At 45.1% G+C, this 23,336-nt stretch overlaps 1 protein-coding gene across 1 annotated transcript; it reads right to left on the bottom strand.

Moving 5' to 3' along the window:
- Positions 1-1,520: 1,520 nt before the first annotated feature.
- On the bottom strand, positions 1,521-20,643 carry LOC134099266 (C-type mannose receptor 2-like). The gene is made up of 5 exons (XM_062552055.1): positions 20,532-20,643; positions 8,335-8,432; positions 5,333-5,668; positions 3,822-4,211; positions 1,521-1,540 (listed from the first exon to the last, which is right to left on the bottom strand). The coding sequence occupies exons 2-5, from the start codon at positions 8,417-8,419 to the stop codon at positions 1,521-1,523; spliced, it is 831 nt and encodes a 276-aa protein (XP_062408039.1). The 5' UTR covers positions 8,420-8,432; positions 20,532-20,643.
- Positions 20,644-23,336: the final 2,693 nt, after the last annotated feature.

Here is a 23,336-nt window from a genome sequence, read left to right as displayed (position 1 = left end):
ATAGACCCAGCTCCCAGCCCAACTTTGAGAATAGATTAACGCCGATATTTTTGAGTTGCCCGTTATCGCAGCACGTTAACGCCGATAACTGCCCACCACTAATTTGATACCATGCTAAAACAGGAATAAAAAATCATCATTTGACAATTTTAGCTCAATGAGCATCAAACAGGCTAATAGGCCTACTGAAAAAAGCACCATGGCAATCTCTAGCTATTGTCAGGATCCAGCCCAGGATCTTTAGGTCCTGGCCATGTATTTATTGTTTCCTGTATTGATTGTATTTCTTGTGTTTGCCACATGGAGGTATTATAAGTACTGGAGAAAGTGAACAAGTCCCGCCCCCATTCATTTCAATGGGAATGCTAAGCTAGTGAAAATTGCCAAAATTGAACGATTGAACAGGATTGAACAGGCTTCAACATGGCGTTTCAAGGGGCTTGTTTCCGGTGCCGTTTTACTTAGCCAATTAAGTACCAGGTTACGGATTGACGTAAGGTACAGAAGGAGAGCTCGTGCCCACACTAAGGTCGTGCATGAGCTGAGAGTGGAACAGCCACCAATCAGCATGAGGAAAACGCAGGGAAAACAGCACCAGACATGATGTATTTCTGGAAAATGGCGACAAGGAAGTGCCTTGCTAATCGGCGAAGCTAATCAGTCAAATCCTGACCCCCTGGTTTGCCATGTCAGTCCTTCTCATGTCACTTCCTGTTGTGTTCCTGTTTCCTGTTGTCATGTCGATGGCTGTGTCCAGAAGTCGTGCACGCTGGATAGTACCTTCTTTCCACTAGCGTCTTAGTTAGCTTGCTCCTCAGTATGCCTCCCTACCTACATTTGGACAGCACTAACTAGTTGGCGTCACCTGACTCGGGGAGGGGGGTGTGTTGACGATTTGCATGACATGTGGAGCTTGACCTGCGCTGCGCAATGGATTATGGGATATCTGAGGGCAAAAAAGATGCATCGATGCACGCTTGGAAATCACGCCAAACGAAGTACCCAACTAGTGAGAGTGCTTGACTTTCGGACAGTCAATTCTGACGTAACTTCCGGAAAATGCACACTGCCCAGCGTGCGTACTGATGTTTCAGACACAGCCCTTGTCTACCCTTGTTGTGCTTTTGTTCCTTGACCCGATCCCTCACCTGAGCCTTGTTCCCTGATTATTGCATTGTTCCTTTCACCTGTGTCTTGTTAGTCGTGTTAAGTTCTGTGTATTTAAACCCTGTCTCTACTTCAGTCCTTGTCAAGTCTGTATCGTAAGTGTCTGTGCCAAGTCAGAGCATCGGTCTCGGGAGTGTATCCATGGTGATGGAGAGGAATCACCAGCTTCTGGTTGCTTTTGGTGGTCTTATCAATGTAATTATTCTATTGTAGAGAAGGAGACTTTGGCACTGATTCTGACTTTGATGTATATGCTGGTGGGAGTACTCCTGTGATGGTTCTCACAGACCATAATCCACTCACATTTCTTAATTCTTTACATTGTCATAACCAGAGATTAATAAAGTAGTCTCTTATCCCGCAGTCCTATTTTCTAGAGACCCACCACATCAAGGGGACAGACAACATGGTGGCAGACACATTGGCCCTTTCCGAAACGGAGTCCCTACTCACTTCGACTCGGTTAGCGAGTGAACCACCTTTTCAAGTCCACTCGTGGGTGCGGAGAACACTCGCATTGAAGGGTTAGGGGTTAAAACAGCACTACATTTCGGATGCGCTTGAAGGGAGAAGGAAATTGACGTCATATTATCAGAAATCTTAGTCACTTTTAAACATGAAGCTAGCAGGCGAGAAGCTAATGGTCTAATCCGATTCAGTGATCTATGCTAGGCTGAAGCTAAAAGTTGTATTGCCAGACTCACAGAATGGCTGGATGAACGGGAACAAGGTAAATATCGATTGTTTTGCTCGAGGGGAGGTGGAAATGAGCGTATTTCCAAAAATGGCGGAATATCCCTTTAAGAGTACGGGAAGGGTATGGGACAGGTACGGGAAGAGTACGGGACGGGTACGGGAAGAGTATTCTTTATAGATCAGTGGGGAAGGGAAAGAAATAAGACCAACTGAAAATGAAACCTGGCGTTTTTCTAGGCTGATTTGACATGGAACTACACTCTCATCTGGCGTAATAATCAAGGCAACTTGCAAACGTACCATAGGCGCAGTGATATCGTACGCAGCATCTGAAAATAGTCCCCATAGACATCAAGCAGTAGTAGTGCCAGTAGCTGCAAGTTGCCTTGATTATTACGCCAGATGAGAATGTCAATCCATGTTACATGTCAAATCAGCCTAGAAAAACGCCAGGGTTCATTTTCAGTTGGTCTTATTGCACTTTCTAACTTGAGAGGACACACGTTTTAAATGGGAAAATTACCAGAAATATTAGTCACTTTGGATGAACGGGAACAAGGTAAATATCGATTGTTTTGCTCGAGGGAAGGTGGAAAATGAGTGTATTTCCACAAATGGCGGAATATCCTTTTAAAAGTGCTTCCTAGGTGCACTGGTTGCCGAGTTGGGAAGAGGTTGAATGTGTGTTGAGCCGTGGGACAAAATGTCAACCACCTCCAGGTTACAGTTTCTAAATGAAGGGGATTGGATTTGTAGCTGACTGAGCTAATGTATAAATGAAGGGGATGGGATTTGTAGCTGAGCTAATGTATAAATTAAGGGGATGGGATTTGTAGCTGAGCTAGTGTATAAATGAAGGGGATGGGATTTGTGACCTTCCACGGCGAAATCAGTCACATTGTCCAAATTTTCAAAATCACAGTTATTACGTTTTCAGGAAAGGGCATAATCAACCTTCAAAACGATACCAATATCTAATGAATTGAACGTCATACTACTGAAATATAAACATTCAAAGGAGTTGAGTTCTTCCTGTCACGCCAAGAGAAAAACGGAGAAATCTGCCTCTGAAGTTAACCGTCGGGTCAACACTCACGAACGCTTTGTAAGGTCGCCGCTATTACAAGATTTACGGCACTCGTAGCAACGACACAGCACGCGGATGACTCGGTGGTTGTCAATGAGTGCATTTACCGTAAATATTGGAATAGAGCGGCCAAAACGAGACGTCTCTAACTTCCTGCTTCCTCTAACTTTCTCACCTCCAGAAACTCACGTTTTTAGACTAGAAAAGGTCAGTTTTTCGGCGAAATGTATTCACGGCCGTACAGTGTAGACCTCCCACTGTTTCAAAACACACACAAAAAAAAATTCACGATTTTAGCACAAGTGACATAAATGGTCATTTTTCTCAGAAACGTCTGTTGCGACAAGCGACTGGTTTTGCCGTGGAGAGTCACATTTTGTAGCTGAGCTAATGTGGTTTTTGGCACTCCAACACTGGGTCCTGCATCTTTAAAGGTGACATAGAATGGAAACCACTCTTGTCTTGGTTTTGATGAATTTGGAGAGGCCTACTTGTGATGTCAAATATAGTTAAGCCATTGAGGTTCAATTGGGGTTGCCAAAGAGGACCATTTCAATATCCAGCCTAAATATAAGGTTTTAACTGGCCTTGTAAAATTGCAATCAAGTTCATTTTTATGAATCAAAGTTGATATATATCAAAGATATATACTATTTTAACATCAGAGAACACAGCACAATACTCAATTCATCCATTCTGTGTGAGACTGTGTGTGTGTGTGTGTGTGTGTGTGTGTGTGTGTGTGTGTGTGTGTGTGTGTGTGTGTGTGTGTGTGTGTGTGTGTGTGTGTGTGTGTGTGTGTGTATGTGCATGTTTGCAGTGTGTGTGTGAATGAGAGAGATAGAGTGAGAGAGAAAGAACATATGCTCACCCCGGGAGCAGAGGAAGTGTGTGTGTTTGTCTGTACATTTCTCAGGTTTCCAGTTCCCATGTACAGCATTCTTCTGCAGCACAGCGCAGTTTTTCTGACCATTTCCATTTGAGTTCTGTGTCGCGTCTCCAGCTGAGCTCATGGGGAGGTCCACACTAGACCACACCCACGGGTGTGTGCGGTCACTCCTCCTCAGGCCAATCCAGATGCTTCTTCCTTGCCCCGCCCCCGCAGCCTCTGCCACTGCAGTGAAGGCCGTCTGCTCCTCCTGGTTCAGGATGCTGGCCAGATCTCCCCCCGTCTCCCTGCACGTCTCTTCAGCATCAGCCAAGATCATCCTCTTCTCCACGTACTGGAACACCTTCACACTCCTCCCAGAGTCACTGTACACTGGAGACAAGAACACACACACCTCAACACTTACACCACATCACTCACTTACACACACACACACACACTAACACTCACACTAGCAATTACTCACACACACAGACACACACACACACTCATGCACTAAGAGGCATGCTTGCATGCTCACACTATTGTGTATTCCCTACAGGAAACACAAAGCACACGACAGGGCAAGCGCAGACAAGGCCCGCAGACCATCCCAATATAAAGATACAACACTGCACTGCACAACACGACACTCTCGTCCCAATTCCTCCTGTCATCCCCATCACTCTGCTCTGTTTGAGCCCCTCAAGTCATGCTGGACACAATGTTGGTTAGTTTAAAACACCCTCTGCTCTGGCCCCGGCAGTGGCGCAACTGGCTGGGGCACCTGCACCGTACGCTGGCGACCCGGGTTCGATTCCCGCCCCGTGGTCCTTTCCAGATCCCACCCCGACTCTCTCCCACTCACTTCCTGTCATTCTCTCTACTGTCCTGTCCAAATAAAGGCATAAAAAGCCCAAAAAATAATCTTAAAAAAAAAAAAAAAAAAAAAAAACACCCTCTGCTCTGACAACACTGACATGGTCTAGTATGATGTCTTTGGCAGCAGCTGTTGTGCATTTAAATTCAGTGTTTTAGAATGCCACTGTCGAGCATGAATGGCCAAGTGATTTGTGTGAATGGGTCACGTGATCTGTGTGAATGGGTCATGTGATACAGTATGTGTTGGGGTACGGTATGGACACACATCTGCAGCTGAATACAAAATCATGTGTGATTTGTGTTGTTGATATGGAGCTGAATATGAATTCATGTGGATGTAGCCTCACACTCTGTACACACTCACATACTGTACACACTCATATTCTGTAACTGTACACACACACATACTGTACAAACACACACACACACACACCCACACTCAGATACTGTACACACTCATATTCTGTAACTGTACACATACACATACTGTACAAACACACACACACACACACACACACACACACACACACCCACACTCAGATACTGTACACACACACACACACTCCCATACTGCTCCACTCTCTGCTGTCTCCACACAACACAAACAGCAAAAGTGGCAGCGTCTCACTCACCATACTGGCACATGGAGGAATGTTTTGTATCACATTCTGTTTTTGTTGTGTGCCACTTTCCTGAATAGTAGAAGACACACCCATATGTTTCACCATGTGCTTCACTAATCCAGTTATAAAACATGTCCACCCATCTCCAGGCTTTGCTTGGGTCCTCTCGGTGAAGTCCGATCCATGGTCTCTCTGTGGCGCCCCCCAGTGCCTGTAGGGTGTTCTGCAGCTGCTCTCTGGACTGGATGACGGCGAGGTCAGAGTGGATCAGACTGCAGTGACGCTGAGCTTCCTCCCAGCTAACAGACTCCTGCACCAGGGTGTAGGTCCTATTGGGAGAGATGACTACACACACACACACACACATACACATATGCACACATATATATACACTATATTGCCAAATGTATTCACTCACCTCACTGACCTCACATATGAACTTCGGTCACATTCCATCCACAGGGTTTATGATGACGTCAGTCCACCCTTTGCTGCTCTTCTGAGAAGACTTTCCACAAGGTTTAGGAGTGTGTTTCTGGTTTTTTTTTTACCATTCTTTCAGAAGCGCATTTGTGAGGTCACACACTGATGTTGGACAAGGCGATTGGCTCTCAGTATCCACTAATTCATCCCAATGGTGTTCTATTGGATTGAGGTCAGGACTTTATGCAGGCCAGTGAAGTTCATCCATACCAAACTCTGTCATCCTTGCCTTTATGGACCTTGCTTTGTGCACTGGTGCACAGTCATGTTGGAACAGGAAGTGGCCATCCCCAAACTTCCCACAAAGTTGGGAGCATGGAATTGTCCAAAATTTCTTGGTTAATGCTGAAGTATTCAGAGTTCCTTTCACTGGACCTAAGGATCCAAGCCCAGAGCCATAGATAGAGAGAGTTGCGACACTCTTTGATGTTGCCGCCACGATCAACAGTTCCAAAAAAAACTGTGCTGAATGGCTGAATCGCAGGAGGGTGGGATGTACTTCTGATGCTGGAAGGTGTAATCAATTAACTCATTGACTACTGACCAAGAGATTGGCTGTAAACAGTTCCAAAAGCCCCATAACGAGGAAATAACTTGGAAAAAGCGCTGCCATTTTTTCCTATGGAGGTCTATGGGAGTGTCGCCACTCTGTTTTATCTACCGCTCTGACCAAGCCCATCTCGGGGATGACTTCTTCCTGTTCCAACATGACTGTGCACCAGTGCACAAAGCAAGGTCCATAAAGGCAAGGATGACAGAGTTAAAGGCATGGATGACAGAGTCCTGACCTCAACCCAATAGAACACCTTTGGGATGAATTAGAGTGGATACTGAGAGCCAGTCTCATCGTCCAACATCAGTGTGTGACCTCACAAATGTGCTTCTGAAAGAATGGTCAATAAATCCCATAAATAATTTCAATTTCAATTTCAATTTAATTTCACTTATGGAGCGCCAAAACATTACACATGTCTCATGGCGCTTTGCAGAGTGTTAAACATTCAAATAATAATCCCATAAAGGGTGGACCGACGTCATCATAAACCCTATGGATTAAGGATGGGATGTAACTAAAGTTCATTTGTGAGTCAAGACAGGTGAGTGAATACTTTTGGCACACACACACACACACATACTGTACTTATCTGTAACTGTAGACTTCTTGTTTCTACACTTGTCAGATTAAAAGGTGAATTTCACTGTTGGGTTTACCCATAAAAGACAGATTAAAGAGACCCTATGCAACTTTTTCATAGTCATAAAATCGCTTAGAAATCATTGTTTTGCTTGACTGACCAGTTTTATCGAAAACAGTAATATTTCCTCCCGCCCCCAGTGTCCCTATCCGCTATTGTAACCTTGCAACTTGTCTAGGAGGCGATCGCTCCTTGTTTACATCTGGAAGTCTGAAACGTGTAAGGAACCAGAAGAACCACGCTTGCAATGTATAAATATATATATAGCCTATATATGTATAAATATACACGCTAAAGCTGTAGGGGAAGCTCTGCAGAGAAATATGCAAGCATAAAACGAGCGAAAACGAAAACCGAAACCGGAGATGAAATCGCCAATCCTGCATACTGTAGTTTCTCTTTAAGAGCCGACTAAATATTAAAGGGCTGAGAACCAAAGGGGCATAAGTGACATTTTGGCATCACCTGAAAGCTCTTGATGAGCTCTTTTTACTGTAACTGACAAAATTATAGAAGTAAAATATTTATAAATATAACGTTATTGAACAAAAACTAAAGGTCTTTAACTGTGAACATATAGAAGCAGTTCAATTTGTTTTGGCTCTCCTGTAAAGTTGGTGAAATGTCACTTACGCCCCTTTGGTTCTCAGCCCTCGTATTGTTGTTCATTAATAGCCATCAAGTCTGGTGTGTGTGTGATAGTGCCTAGTCTAGCTCAGCTCTGTCTCTTGTGTTTTACACTTATATTATGTCCTTATATAACACTATACTGTAGATCTAGACCATAGGCATGTTAACACAGATGTAACAGTACAGCACAATAGATCAAGTCTATTGCATACCTGTAGTCTACGTGTGGAGTTATTTAACAACACTGGATCGGTAAACAGTAACTGACTCCCAAAAATAAAGGTGAATTTATATTGTAGGCTATGCTTTCTATTTGAGGAACATGGTGACTTCCAGGTCATGCCACTTGTAAGTTAACAAAACCTTTGAAGGAATGTGAGAGCTCGTCTTGGTATATGATTTGTCAATTTTCATTTTGAGTAAATATCGGAAAATGAAAAAAAAATTACTGAAAAATCTGTGTTTTTCATTTTGGTTTTAGAAGCAGACATAGATTTGGTTTCTTTATTGTTTCTTTATTGTTTTAAATGGAAAAACAAATGAATGAATCATACACGGACCCAAGAGCTACAGAGGATTCATTGTATTTGTACTGATGTGCTTTTGTCCAGACTAATAAAACTATGGTGCCTTTGGGTCAATTTACAACAAACTGTTCTTACCTGTACCAGAACAGTTCCTCAGGGAGAACCCTGTTCTTACCTGTACCAGAAAAGTTCCTTAAGGAGAACCCTGATGTTTGTAGAGAGGCGATAGCAGAAAAGTGCTGGGTGGAGTCTCTGGTCATTAGAGTGCAGCTACTGTGGAAAAAAGGCAACTGTCAACACCATCACAACATAACATGTGTCAGTCAATACCATCACAACATAACATGTGTCAATCAATACCATCACAACACTAGAAGAGCACTCCGAGAGCACAGCTACCTCCGCCTGCATTGTTCTTCCTAGGTTGTCATACATACCTAAACTATTCAGATCGCCACCACGTGGCCATACCATGCCATTACACCCCTAAGCGAAACACAGACGGCTCTGAAATCCCGACGGAATTACGGATCACTCCCAAAATGTAATCGTTTCTTCCTTGGGTCATGTCTGACCTTCCCTGAAAATCTCATCGAAATCCATCCATGACTTTTTGAGTTATCTTGCTAACAAACAGACAGACAGACAAACAAACAGACAGACAAACAAACGCCGGTCCCCGAAACATATACCTCCTTGGCGGAGGTAAATACAAAATAACATGTGTCAGTCAACACCATCACAACAAACCATGTGTCAGTCAATACCATCACAACATAACATGTGTCAGTCAACGCCATCACACATTTTTTTTGTGTGTGAGCCAAATTTCCATCAAGGATTCCCAGGAGACTGAAAGGTTACAAGTCTACAGGGCCTGAAAATCCATCAAGGGAAAAAGAAGTGCTTGGTAGAGGGAACACAGGGTCCCCGCATTGATAGTTACTTCTTAAGAAGTGTATCAAGTCAGTCGGTTGAAGTTCAGTGACAGAAAGTAACCCACAGTTCGCAGGACATCAGCACCCCTGTTGTTGAGGAAGGTTTGAGCACTGAGGCAGAAAGAGAGACCAGGCAGCCAAGGAGGGAGAAGATTAATGGTCATAGACTTGGGGTTAGGTGGCCAGGTGCAGCAGAAGGTAGACTATGGGAAGATGTTAATAGTGATCTTGTTAGCATCCTGGGGCAGCTTAAGGGGACAGCTGAAAGTAAATTAGAGAAAATGGGAGACATTATCTACAGCTATGGTAAGGAAAGATTTGGGATTATTGAGAAAAGGGCAAAACGGCAACAGGAGGTAGTCAAATCTAGGTGCCAGAAAGAGATAGATAAACTCATTTGGAGAGGAGGCAGCTTAAGAAGCAGTGGAGAAAAGCTACAGTTGTTGAGAAGGAAGGTATTGACTGTCTACAGGCAGATGTGAGGGGGCGGTTGGCGGAAGAACAGGAAAAAGAAATCACGAGCTCGTCTAGCATTCTATAAAGACCCATTTAAATTTGTTAAGTCATTATTTGTAATGCAGAAAAGTGGTAGCCTTTTGGAACCTAAGCAGAAACTTCAGGAGTACTTAGAGGGGGTGTACAAAGACAGGGAGAGGTTCAGAGAGATGGTGCTTCCCGCTGATATCCCACCTATTGGTGATTTAAGTAGCCAGTGTGATGACAGTCCACCAAGGTGGAAGGAGGTGAAAGAAGTGATTAAGCATGCAAGGGCCTCTTCAGCTCCGGGACCTAATGGAGTGCCCTACCGGCTGTATAAGAGTGCACCAGGTGTTTTGAGATTTCTATGGCAATTAATGAAAGTAGTTTGGAAAAAGCAGTGTATTCCTAAGGCTTGGTGTAGGGCTGGGGGAATATTTATTCCCAAAGAAAAGGATGCAGTGGAGATTAATCAATTTAGACCAATTAGCTTACTGAATGTTGAAGGGAAGGTTTTCTTTAGTGTTGTGGCACGTAGGCTGACAAGTTATCTTGAAAGGAATAAGCTAATTGATACCTCGGTGCAAAAGGCTGGAATCCCTGGCTTCTAGGGGTGCTTAGAGCATACCAGCATGATTTGGCACCACATTCAGTTAGCGAAGCGTGAGAGAGAGAGACCTGCATGTTGTGTTCTTGGATAATGCTTTTGGATCAGTACCGCATAGTCTGTTGTGGGAGGCCTTTGACTACTTTAGAATCCCAGGTAGCATTAAAAGCCTAGTGAAAGCATACTTTCTGGATATTCAACTATGTTTTACTACATCTGAGTACACTACAGGGTGGCAGCAGCTTGAGATAGGAATTATGGCGGGATGTACCATTTCCCCACTTGCTTTTACAATGGCAATGGAGGTCATTAGTAGGGCATCAAAATGGGTAGTGGGTGGGGAGAGATTGCAGGGAGGGCTACGCCTCCCCCAGTTAGGGCTTTCATGGACGACATGACAACTATGACGTCTACCGTCCCATGCACCAACAGGTTATTGGATAAGCTAAATAGCAATCTGCAGTGGGCTAGAATGAAGGTGAAGCCTAGTAAGTCTAGGAGTCTCTCAATTGTCAAAGGGAAGGTAGTAGATAAGAAGTTTGTTATAGATAAGGAGGTGATGCCCACCACAGTTATGGATAAGCCAGTGAAGAGTTTGGGAAGGTGGTATGATGCAAGCCTTAATGATATGGTACAGGTTGAAGAATTAAGACAGGACACTAGGCAAGGTATTACAAAAATTGACAAGTCAGGACTGCCAGGTAAGCTTAAGTTGTGGTGTCTGCAGTTTGGTTTATTGCCCCGGCTAATGTGGCCATTGACAGTCTATGAAGTTCATCTGTCAAAGGTTGAAAGGTTAGAAAAAATGATGAACTCCTTTGTCAGAAAATGGCTCGGAGTGCCTCGCTGCTTAAGCAGTGTTGCCTTGTACGGGAAGGGCATTGTAGAGTTGCCAATATCTAGTCTGACAGAAGAATTTAAGTGTGCTAAGGCTAGATTGGAAATGACTCTTACTCAGTCTAAGGACCCAGTGGTGAGGAAAGTTGCACCTACAGTTAAGGCAGGGAGGAAGTGGAACCCAGAGCAGGCAGCTAAGCAAGCTCAATCAGCATTGAGGCATAGAGACATAATGGGTCATGTGCAGCATGGGCGGGGGGGTCTAGGTTTAGACATACAGTAAGTAAACCTTTGTGGAGCAAGGCTTCTGCAAGAGAAAGGAGGAAAATGGTAGTGGAGGAAATGCATAGGCAGGAGGAGACTGTTATATGTACCAAGGCAGTATCGCAGGCAAGACAAGGGTAGTGGGTAAACTGGGAAGAGGTGGAAAAAAAGCAGATTAGATGGAAAGATCTATGGGGCATGGAAGCTGGCAGGATTAGATTTATGCTAGGTGCTACATATGATGTGCTCCCATCTCCCAAGAACTTAAGTCAATGGTTTGGTGAGGATGATAAATGTACACTTTGTTCATGTGTGGGCAGCCTCCACCATATCCTATCAGGGTGCAAGGTAAGTCTCACCCAGGGGCACTATACATGGCGTCACAACCAAGTACTGAAATGCTTAGCAGCAGAAATTGAGGATAAGCGGAGAGAAGTTAATTCATTAGTAGCAAGTAAAGATGTTAAAGGTATACTATGCAGGATTAGCGATTTCATCGCCGGTTTTGCTTTCACTTTACATTTTCGCTCGTTTTATGCTTTCATATTTCTCTGCAGAGCTTCCCCTACAGCTTTAGCGTGTATATTTGACAGAACTTCTCAATCGGTCAGTCTGCCGTGCCTTTTCATGAAACTTTACATGACACTTCCTGGAGTAGAGCATGGGTGCGTGCCTGGTGTCTCCTGAAGTTGCAAGTGTGGTTCTACCGCTACAGACCACTAGAGCGGCCAAAAAATACACTGTTCGACCGGTAATGACTCATTTAATCATATATAACAGTATGGAACGAATTGATTAAAGGAGTCCTAGAATTCAAAACCACATTCACCTTGTTACTGTTGAATTTAGGCTGCGAGCAGTGTCCAAAGGACAACACCAAAGACTTTACCGCGTCCCCCGCCTGCTTTCGTATGCAAATTGGGAAATAGAAACAGCCGTGTTGAAATGCTCCAATCTGAACAGAGCTCAGATAACACGTAATAGGCGCCCATCCCCCTTTAGATACACCCCTCGGCCCCTCTCATTTGCATACCTTCGATTAATAATTCTTGTTAAACTGCTCTTACGATGCTAGTATCTAGATATGTGGTCTATGGCAGAGACGTTGTAATGCTAGCGTTATTACAGCTAACTTTGGAGAGTTACTATACTAAGAAATGTACTGATAAAACTTACCAATCTAACACATTCATTCTGTTGGGGAATCTGCTGCACTTCATCTTCGTCAGAACCTTCTTCTGACTCGGTTTATACATGTACGGCTGTATTCCTTATTTAAATCCATTGTTGATAGCTTTATCAAAGACTTTGGCTTTATTTACCAGCAGTAAACGTAGTTTCACTTTGCTCTAGCTTCAGACCGGTGGATTGAGCCAATCAACTTTCAGGACATATCGGCCAATAGACCAATCAGCGCGCATCTCATTTGAATATTCATGAACTTGCTGAGTGGGCGGGAAAAACAAACTGTTTCATTGCAAGGCTTATTTATGACCTTGTATTAGGCAATCTAGCAGTGCTCCTGGGGCGTTTTCAGCCCCACAAATTTACATATGACATTATTTAGGCTCAAAGATCAATTTGTAATGGTCAAAAAATGCGTTCTATGACTCCTTTAACTGAAAAACGTTGCATAGTATACCTTTAAGCAAATTAACTTTGTACGTCAGGGGGGTCAACCTCGTTCCACGAAGGCCAGGTGTAAAACCGGCTCTTTGGTAAATGGAGCCAATGAGTTAAAGAGAGCAAAATACACTGAAATAGCAGAGGAGGCAGCCTAGCGAGGTTGGAGCGTGAGATTAAGGCCTATTGAAATTGGTGCACGAGGGTTTGTGGCCAGATCTGCTATTGGCTTGCTGTCTGAGTTGGGCATTCGTGGACGAAGTCTAAGGCAAGTGGTTAGTAGCATGTCTTTTGCAGCAGAACGAGCAAGTGAATGGTTGTGGGTGAGGAGAAGCTGTCCTTCCTGGGGTAAGGTAAGCTAGCTGGCTTATTTGTTCTGTGTTTGAGACACTCAGTCCACACTCAAAGGGATAAGCCAACCTAACCAACCTAGACCATGCCTAGGTTAGTAAAGAGTATTTGGATATTTTGTGACGGGGTGGTAGCATGTATGGCGCAAGCTAAGATAAGCTAGCTGGTTTGTTGCAATGTGGTAGTATGGAGGTAGCATGTGGTGGTAGCATGTAGTGCAAGCTAAACTAGCTGGTTTGTTGCAATGTGGTAGTATGGTGGCAGCATGGAGGGGAGTGTCTCCAGGACGCTGGTTTCACTGTTAAGCCTTCATGAGTGTCGTGGGCCTAACTTAACGAAACATTGGTGAATGAGGGTGCCCACTTGATAACTCCAATGACATGCTGTATATCGTATACTGCTGTGGGAGTTGCCATTTGTCTTGTGTTTGTGACCATTGGTTGACAGATTGGTGGTTAGCCTGCTTCTTTAAGTTAATTTTGGACAGGGGCTTCTTAATATGTTTTTGCCTTGGATTTTGGCACAAGGTTATTTTAACATCTAATCCTGTGTATTAATTGTCACGCCCGGCTTGTCCATGCTGGGTCTGCCTCACTCTACCTGGCTTGTTTGTTATGGTTTTCTGTTTCTCTTCCTACTGGTCTGCAGGGGGAGCCGTTTTGGGTTAGCCTGACGCTTACTGGGTTGCTGATTGGAGGAAGATTAAAAGCAGTTCCTCCGCGGTGGCTCGGCCTCTTGGTTGCTGCTCTGGCCTTTGGACATTGAGGGGCTGGCGGCAGCCCGTTTTCACCTCTTCTCGCACCTCTGCTTTTACACTGCTCTACATTGCTGACGTACACCACACTCATGATTTGACTTAAACATGACTGATAACTTAACCGTTAGTATTTATTTAATAAATTATTGTTTGAGACATATTATCGGTGTGGACTCCCCTATGTCATTCCTGCCCTGAGTCAGGTAGTTGTGACATGTGGGGGCTCTCCGGCCATTTGTTCCCGTGGAATTGGAAGTAGTCTACCTTAATTCCTGGTTAGGTGTGTAGAGCTACGTAATCGGCGCTTTTTGTGAATGGGAGTGGGCGTAGGCTTGGTAGTGTGCCTAGTAGTTCGGGCCTACCGGCGTTTCGCTAGTATTGGTTTTGGGGGAGTCCTACACTGATTTTGGTTAGTTAAAAAGTCTTTGTTTGAAAAAAGGGAGCTTTGGGAGTATTGGATGATATTTTTCCGGCCATTTTCTGTTTTTTACGAAGTGCGATTTCGGTTTTCGTAGCGGAGCGTTGGTCTTGTGGAGCTACATCATCCCCGGTTTAGAGCGCTTCCGCGCTGGGTTTATTAGGCTGCTGTGCCACTGTTTCTGGGCCAGGGCACCGCTGTGAAGAACCGGCTGCATTGGCTTTTGTCGGGACGGTACGACTTCAGCAGCATTTGGTGAGTAGATGATCCTGGTCCTCGGAAACAGTGTGAAGATAGGTCAGTATAGCGGGGGGCAAATGTTTAGGGGGAATGCTCAATGATCGACCTGTTTTGCTGCGTAAGCTGTGTTGCACTTTGCTGATTTACCCTGGTATGGTTGGATAAATGTAATCGGTAGGATAGTATTTAGTTGTGTGGTTTGGGTCGTTGTTGATTGATCACGCATATTGCAGAATGAGTGCTTATGATGATTTTCTGGCTGCTCCTTCGGAGAGCCTGTTGGCTGCACTCACAAAGGAACAATTAATTAATGTTGCCAGTCATCATTCAATTGAATTAACTGTGTCGAAATCGACAAAGAAAGAACAATTGGTTCAGTTCATTTGTGACCGTTTAAAGGAATTAAAGGTGCTGCCGGGTGGTGTAGCGGGGCCGAGTGGTGTTGCGGGGTCTAGTCAACCAGGGTTTGTTGTCCCAACTGCGCCTGTGTCCAAAACGTCAGTAGGTCTATTGACTTTTGAGCAACAAAAAGAACTTCTGCAGATGCAGTTGAATCAAAACGAATTAGAATCGGGGCGTGAGAGAGAGCACAGGAAATGGGAAATTGCACAGGAGCTTGAACGTCAGAAACTTGCAGCTGTAGAGAAAGAAAAAGATCGCGTGTTGGAGTTGGAGAAATTTAAACATGTTGAGCATGAACAAACACAGGCCCGTGAGCTAGAACGCACTAGACTACGGTTGGTGGATGAGGGTAAAACTACTGGGAACTCTGCTCCGCAATCGAGTTTAGCCAGCATGGTTAAGTTTATTCCCAAATTTAACGAGCGCGATCCAGATATTTTTTTTTCTCTGTTCGAAAATGTTGCTGATGCTCAGAAGTGGGACGATAGCGACAAGACTTTGCTATTACAAGCTGTACTGATTGGCCGTGGGCAGGAGGCATTTGTGGCGTTGTCTTCGGCTGATAGAAAGAGCTATCCATTAGTTAAAGACGCGGTGTTAAAGTCTTACGAGCTTATTCCTGAGGCATATAGGCAACGTTTTCGCAACTGCAGAAAGTCTGATAGGCAAACCCATGCTGAGCTGGCAAGAGACTTAGCTAGTTTTTTCCATCGCTGGCTCATATCAGAGGGGGTCAGTACCTTTGATGGTTTGTGTGATCTACTTGTTCTGGAGCAGTTTAAAGACGTCTTGCCCGAACGACTTGTCACATATTTAAATGAGCATGAGGTGAAGACGGCAGGAAAGGCTGCGGTCCTTGCAGATGGTTACGTGTTAACTCACAGAAGTCATGTGCGGCTGTTTTCTCCGCGTTTTGAGCGCAAAGAGTATCGCCCTGGTTTTGTTAATGCGGGTCCTTCTGTAAGACCCGGTCCTATGAGGTTTGACCCTGCGCCCCCCAATAAAACGCCAGAGACGGATGGCAATACTTGTCATTATTGTTTTGAAGTAGGCCACTGGAAAAGGGCATGTCCAGTCTTGAAGGCTCGTACAAGTAGTAAAGAGAGCAGTGTCAAAGAGGTGGCCTGTGTCTCCTCGATTTCGACCACGCATGTGAGAGATGTGAGGTCGGATGTTCCTCAGTTGAAGGCTATTGAGTCTGGGAGCTGTGAGGTAGCAAACGCGCAAATCCCTGGTGATGAACCTGGGGTGACGGAAGTATCGGACTATGCTCCGTTTATCACCGAGGGCTTTGTGTCCATGGTTGGAGACACTCTCAGGGTTCCGGTAAAGATATTGCGGGACACCGGGGCGTCGGAGAGTTTCATCCATCAATCAGCACTACCCTTCTCATCCATTTCAGATACTGGGAGTGTTGTTTTAATTCGGGGAATTGGGCTTCAGTCTTTTCCAGTGCCACTGCACCGTATTCAATTATTCTCGGGCTTTGTGGATGGTGACATAACCATTGCCGTGCGTCCATCGTTACCCATGGATGGCATTGACATAATTATTGGAAATAATATTGGTCGGGATTGTGTTTTTCCTGTGCAAAAGTCACCTTTGCCTGTGGTGAAGGAGGCTACATCGTCTGCACGGACGGATGGTTGTTTGAGAGATTTTCCAGAGGTTTTCACAGCTTGCGCAGTGACTCGGGCAATGGCCCGTGTGCAAAATGCGGCTCCTTCTGATATCTCTCGAAACACGGTTGCTAGATTATTTATTCCCGAAATTCCTGAACCGTTGTCGTGTGCTGAGGTTATTGAGGCTCAGGGAAATGATGATAGTCTGAAGAAATATTTTTCTTTGGCTTTGGATGATAGTAATTCTGATCATGGTTATTGTGTGCAAAATGGTCTGTTGTTTCGTAGGCCTTGTGCTGACAATGATGCGGCAGCTGGAGTTCTGCAGCTTGTGATGCCTGAGAAATTTCGTGCTGTGGCATTGCAAACGGCACACGGGGGAGTGTCTGGTCATTTCGGGGTAAAGAAAACCTATAGTCACTTGTTGCGGCAGTTCTATTGGCCGAGGGTAAGGAGGGATGTAGCGAAGTTTGTTAAATCTTGCCACGTTTGTCAGATTGCTGGTAAACCGAACACAGTTATTAAACCTGCACCTCTACAACCCATCTCGTCAGTAGGCACCCCTTTTGAACATCTAATTATTGACTGTGTAGGACCCTTACCCCAATCGAAATCTGGCAATGTTTATATGTTCACGTTAATGTGCCAGGCTACTCGTTATCCTGCTGCCTATGCCTTAAGGTCGATTACTACGAGATCTGTAGTCAAGTGTTTGACCCAGTTCATGTCAATCTTTGGCATTCCGAAAATCATCCAAAGTGATCGTGGTTCGAATTTTACGTCAAGAACATTTGCTGCAGCCCTGAAACAGTTACACATTCAACATAACATGAGTAGTGCGTACCATGCACAGAGCCAGGGTGCTCTTGAACGTTTTCACGCTACTCTCAAGTCTCTGCTCCGCGCTTATTGCGTGGAGATGAAGAGGGAGTGGGAGGATGGTCTTCCGTGGCTACTGTTGGCGGCTCGTGCGGTTGTGCAGGAAAGCACTGGGTTTAGCCCAAATGAGTTAGTTTTTGGCCACGAGGTACGCACGTCCCTGTCTGTGTTGAGCAGTGATTTGGACATATCGGAGCCACTCTGTGGTTTGGCTGATTATGTTCAAGGGTTTCGCCGCAGACTGTTTTTAGCTTGGGGAATGGCAAGTGATAATTTGACTGAAGCACAAAAGAAAATGAAACGTCAGTATGACCAAAAGACAGAAGTAAGAACGTTTAGCCCGGGCGATCAGGTTATCGCGCTTTTACCCATCCCTGGTTCACCTTTCGGGGCTAAATATTCCGGTCCATACACTGTCACGCGTAAGATTTCTGAAAGGAACTATGTAGTCGCTACACCTGAGCGTAGAAGGTCTACACAGCTCTGTCATGTTAACCTTCTCAAGCCTTATTACTCCTCAAAGGTGGTGAGTACTGGTGCTGAGCAGAAGTCTGTGGGTTTTGTCGTTGCGCAGGGCGTACCAGAGGCAGCTCCGGTGGCAGCGGAGGATGATGTGCGTAGCCCCGACGACGCAGTCCTACGGGCTCGCTTGAACAATTCTGAGACATTAGCAAAGCTGGACGATCTGTTGGGTCATTTAGATGTTCAACAACGGGATGAGTTGAAAATGTTAATTTCTGAATTTTCTTGTTTGTTTTCTGACACACCAACTTGTACGACCCTGATTGAACATGACATTGATGTGGGGGAGGCTCAGCCTATCAGACAGCGATTTTACCGTGTCTCACCAGACAAAGCTAAAAGTCTGAATGAGAGTGTGCAATATCTCATTGATAATGGATTAGCGAAACAGTCATATTCGAGTTGGGCGTCGCCTTGCCTACTCGTTAAAAAATCTGATGACACTTTTAGGTTTTGCACCGATTATAGGAAGGTGAATATGGTAACGAAAGCAGACTCCTATCCGTTACCTCGTATAGAGGACTGTGTTGATCAGGTGGGGGCTGCTCGCTTTGTGAGCAAGTTCGACTTGCTAAAAGGTTATTACCAGGTGCCCCTTACACCTAGGGCCCAGGAAATATCGGCCTTTATAACACCGACAGGGCTTTATTCTTACACCAGGATGAGCTTTGGGTTACGCAACGCGCCCGGCACTTTTCAACGGCTAATGAACAGAGTTGTTGCAGGATTAGAAGGGTGCGCTGTTTACCTTGACGATGTGGTGTGTTATGCTGATACTTGGGCCACACATTTATCACGCATTCGTGCACTGTTTGAGCGGTTGGTGGCAGCAACACTCACAGTCAATTTGGCAAAATGCGAGTTTGCACAAGCCACCGTAGTTTATTTGGGTAAGGTGGTGGGACAAGGCCAAGTGCGGCCGGTAAGGGCTAAGGTCTTGGCCATAGATAAGTTTCCACCTCCGGTCACCAAAAAGGAAATAATGAGATTTTTGGGGATGATTGGTTATTACCGCAGTTTCTGTTGTAATTTTTCATCCGTTGTCGAGCCTCTCACTAACCTACTGAAAGGGTCTGTGAAGTTTGAATGGACTGCTGAGTGTCAGCAGGCTTTTGATAATGCCAAGTTGCTGTTGAGTTCTGCGCCTGTCCTGGCGGCGCCAAAAATGGATCAACCGTTTCAGCTCCAGGTTGACGCGAGTCTGGTGGGGACAGGTGCAGTACTCCTGCAAAAAGATGAGAATGGCGTCGATAGGCCTGTCTGTTATTTCTCGCGGAAATTCAACAAGCATCAATTTAACTATTCTACAATTGAAAAGGAGACTCTGGCCCTTATATGGGCGCTCCAACACTTTGATGTTTATGTGGGTGGTGGGGTGCATCCTGTTGTGGTCTTTTCGGATCACAATCCTCTTACCTTTCTTCACTCACTTAGAAATGCAAATCAACGGCTTATGCGATGGGCACTCTTTTTACAACCGTATAGACTAGTCATTCGGCACATCAAGGGTACCGAAAATGTAATGGCTGATGCCTTGTCCCGGGCATTAGATGAGTAACATCTACTGGGTGCTGGGATTAGGTGGTGGTGGTTGAGAATTTGTCACTTTGCTTATGTTTGTGGGATAGCCTACTGTTGGTACGTTCCAGGTTTGCACCTGGTGCTTTAGGCACTGTTTGTTTATTATAATTTCAGCTTATTATTATTATGACAAATTTCCAGAGACCCGTGGTTATGGGTCTCTGTTTTGTGGGGGGAGTGATGTCACGCCCGGCTTGTCCATGCTGGGTCTGCCTCACTCTACCTGGCTTGTTTGTTATGGTTTTCTGTTTCTCTTCCTACTGGTCTGCAGGGGGAGCCGTTTTGGGTTAGCCTGACGCTTACTGGGTTGCTGATTGGAGGAAGATTAAAAGCAGTTCCTCCGCGGTGGCTCGGCCTCTTGGTTGCTGCTCTGGCCTTTGGACATTGAGGGGCTGGCTGCAGCCCGTTTTCACCTCTTCTCGCACCTCTGCTTTTACACTGCTCTAAATTGCTGACGTACACCACACTCATGATTTGACTTAAACATGGACTGATAACTTAACCGTTAGTATTTATTTAATAAATTATTGTTTGAGACATATTATCGGTGTGGACTCCCCTATGTCATTCCTGCCCTGAGTCAGGTAGTTGTGACATAATGTAATGCATCTGTTCCTGGCTTGGTTCTTTTCTCTGGGGATTTAGGCTCCTAGCTTTTCTTGAAGCCTGCACGAACGGGGCATAAACACTCGCTAGTGAAGCCTATTTGTTGGTGATTCTATGTTGTCTGGTTTGGTTTGTTGGTAGAAGATCCATCATGAGTGTGAGGGGGGGTGGCTGGGAGTTTGTGACAGCAGATACCACTGTTGAGCCTTCTGGAGGTGTTGTGGGCCTAATTTATTAATATTGGTTACCTTGTTTTGTCCTCTGTGGGTTGCGGCTCCAGGTAAGAGAAGAACTGGCAGGTGGCATGGAGAGTGCAGGCCAGTTGGCATTGCCTGGCACTGGAGGTGGACAACGTCTGGAGGATCTCACCCACAAATGCCACTCTGTACTGGAGGGCACCAGCACAACCATCTGCGCACACGCACACACACACACACACACACACACACACACACACACACACACAGATGCATATTGTCCATACACTGTACATACCCAACACATGCCAGAAACACATCTCAGACTCTTTTCCCCGCTCAGACAGATCAGTGTTACTAGATTGGACTTCTTTTGACTTTGTTGGGTGGGGAAAATAAGCTTTAGGCGGGCAAATACAATTTTGAGTTAAATGGTTCTCAAAATTGTTGTTGGGGCGTTTTTTTTTTAACTGAAGTTTTTGAACATCGGAAATCACTCAACCTAATCTGGCGACACTGGTGAAGATGTGTCTACATACATGTGCATTTTACACACATTCTGGTTATGATGGTGATTCTTAGCTAGATGAGAGACTGATCAGTAGAAAGTAGTTGTGGTTTGTGTGTATGAGAGGGTGTGTATCCACGTGTGTGTGTGTGTGTGTGTGTGTGTGTGTGTGTGTGTGTGTGTGTGTGTGCGTGTGTGCGTGTGTGCGTGTGTGTAAGACTGGCCTGAGTGAATCTTCACACTAAAGAGCCTCTTGGCATCATCAGAGCTGCAGTAGTAGGAGCCTCCATCCTCTTCTTGCACAGACTCTATGTGCAGCTGGGCTCGTCCTGACGCCACCTGGCAGCCCGTGGTGTTCCTACAGCCTCCCTGGCAGTCCGACAGGCAAGAGAGGGTCACAGTGCCCCCTGCTGGGAGAGTGATGTTCAGAGGACACCTCTGGTACACCGTGGCAAGGGGTGGTGATGATCCATCAGACTCTATTCATACATAGACAAGACAAGGGACAGGAAGGAAGATACGAGCTGTGAAGGGTGGGTGAAGCAGCAATAATATGGCTGCAGTTCTCCTCAGTGATTCTTCAGTAAAATGCCAATGATCCTATTAGCAAGTCATGTAGTCTTTCTGAAATAACACATGCCCTTTTCACACTGAAAGCCGACACATTGGCCGTGAGATGGAGAAGGCAATTTGCAGCTTCACTTGTAAGCATGATGCTAGCAGGCGAGAAGCTAACGGTCTAAACGGATTCAATGATCTATGCTAGGCTGAAGCTAAAAGTTGTATCGCCAGACTCACAGAATGGCTGGATGAACGGGAAAAAGGTAAATATCGATTGTTTTGCTCGAGGGGAGGTGGAAAATGAGCTTATTTCCAAAAATGGCGGAATATCCCTTTAAACTAGCACTCCAAGAGAGCAAACCTCCGCCAAGCACCTCCTGGATCCAGAATGTGATCCGGATCACTCCTTAAATGTAATTGTTTATTTACTGAGTCATTTCAGACCTTTCCTGAAAATGTAATCGAAATCCATCCATAACTTTTTCAGTTATCTTGCGAACAAACAGACGAACAAACAAACAAACAGACAAACAAACAAACAAACCCCAATGAAAACATAACCTCTTTAGTGGAGGTGATAAGCCATACATGTATTTACTTTACAATGTTGAGTTCTATGTTACCAGTGTTGTATTGTTGTAGTAAGTGGTAGCTGTGTGTGATGTACCTGAACAGATGACTCCAGCATCTTCAGAATGCCCACAGCTATGTTCCCCAAACCCTCTAAATGGGCAGCTCTGTAGTGTCTTTTCTTTTCCTTTGCATTCAACGTCATCCATCCAGATTGGTCCAGACCCGGCTCCAAAGTGAGGCGACCAGACATAGTACCAAGGTTTGGTGACCGCCTCCACAGGTGATCCACAGCCCAGCTGTCTGCACACGACCTCAGCATCCCTTATGTCCCAGTTATCATCACACACGGTGCCCCACTGTCCAGCATGGAACACCTCCACTCTGCCTGAGCAGCGCCCTCCGTTCACCACACGCACATCAACAGCGCCACCTGCAGACACACAACAGCAACAACAATATATATCGTCAACAACAGATGTCACATGGTCAGCCAGGAGAGGTATCACATGACCAGCTGGAACAGCCATCATGTTTATCAGCATTCAGAGAGACTATTTACTGCAGTGTTCAGAGAACTGAGAGATGTAGGGGCCAGTAGTAGGGTCGACTACTGCAATGGGCTTTTACAGGCCTTATCAAAAAGACTATCAAGCCAGGTGGTACAAAATGCAGCAGTGAGGGTTATTACAAAAACTAGCACTGGTTTCCAATAACGTAAAAATGGCCAATAAGATTTTAAAAATGTAAGTAATTAAAGAACATAATGTAATAAATGGGCAATAACGTAATTACATTTCTGAACATATTACGTAATAACTTTTTGCCAATAATGTAATGGAGGCGATTTGACTAGCCTACAGAACTGCTGGGCAGCTGTGCCATACTTAAGGTTCCCATTCCACTGCTTCCTTAACGTGCCCATATAAGTGCTTCACTAACATGCCCATATAACAGCCTCCCTAACGTGCCCGTATAACTGCTTCCCTAACATGCCCATATAACAGCTTCCCTAACATGCCCATATAACAGCTTCCCTAACGTGCCCATATAACAGCCTCCCTAACGCGCCCGTATAACTGCTTCCCTAACATGCCCATATAACAGCTTCCCTAACATGCCCATATAACAGCTTCCCTAACGTGCCCATATAACAGCCTCCCTAACGCGCCCCTATAACTGCTTCCCTAACGTGCCCATATAACAGCTTCCCTAAC

This window comes from Sardina pilchardus, chromosome 13 (assembly GCF_963854185.1).
Source record: "Sardina pilchardus chromosome 13, fSarPil1.1, whole genome shotgun sequence".
NCBI lineage: Eukaryota > Metazoa > Chordata > Actinopteri > Clupeiformes > Clupeidae > Sardina > Sardina pilchardus.
The sequence above is the reverse complement of the archived record's forward strand: the minus strand, read 5'-3'. Positions and strand labels throughout refer to the sequence as shown.

What these genes read in the sequence shown, in the direction of transcription:
- LOC134099266 (XM_062552055.1), bottom strand. Translation starts at nt 8,419, where the DNA reads ATGACCAGAGACTCCACCCAGCACTTTTCTGCTATCGCCTCTCTACAA. An exon ending in TTCCTCCATGTGCCAGTATG is followed by an intron (nt 4,212 to 5,332) that starts GTGAGTGAGACG and finishes TCTTGTCTCCAG; the next exon opens with TGTACAGTGACTCTGGGAGG. An exon ending in ACACTTCCTCTGCTCCCGGG is followed by an intron (nt 1,541 to 3,821) that starts GTGAGCATATGT and finishes GTGGGTCTCTAG; the next exon opens with AAAATAGGACTGCGGGATAA.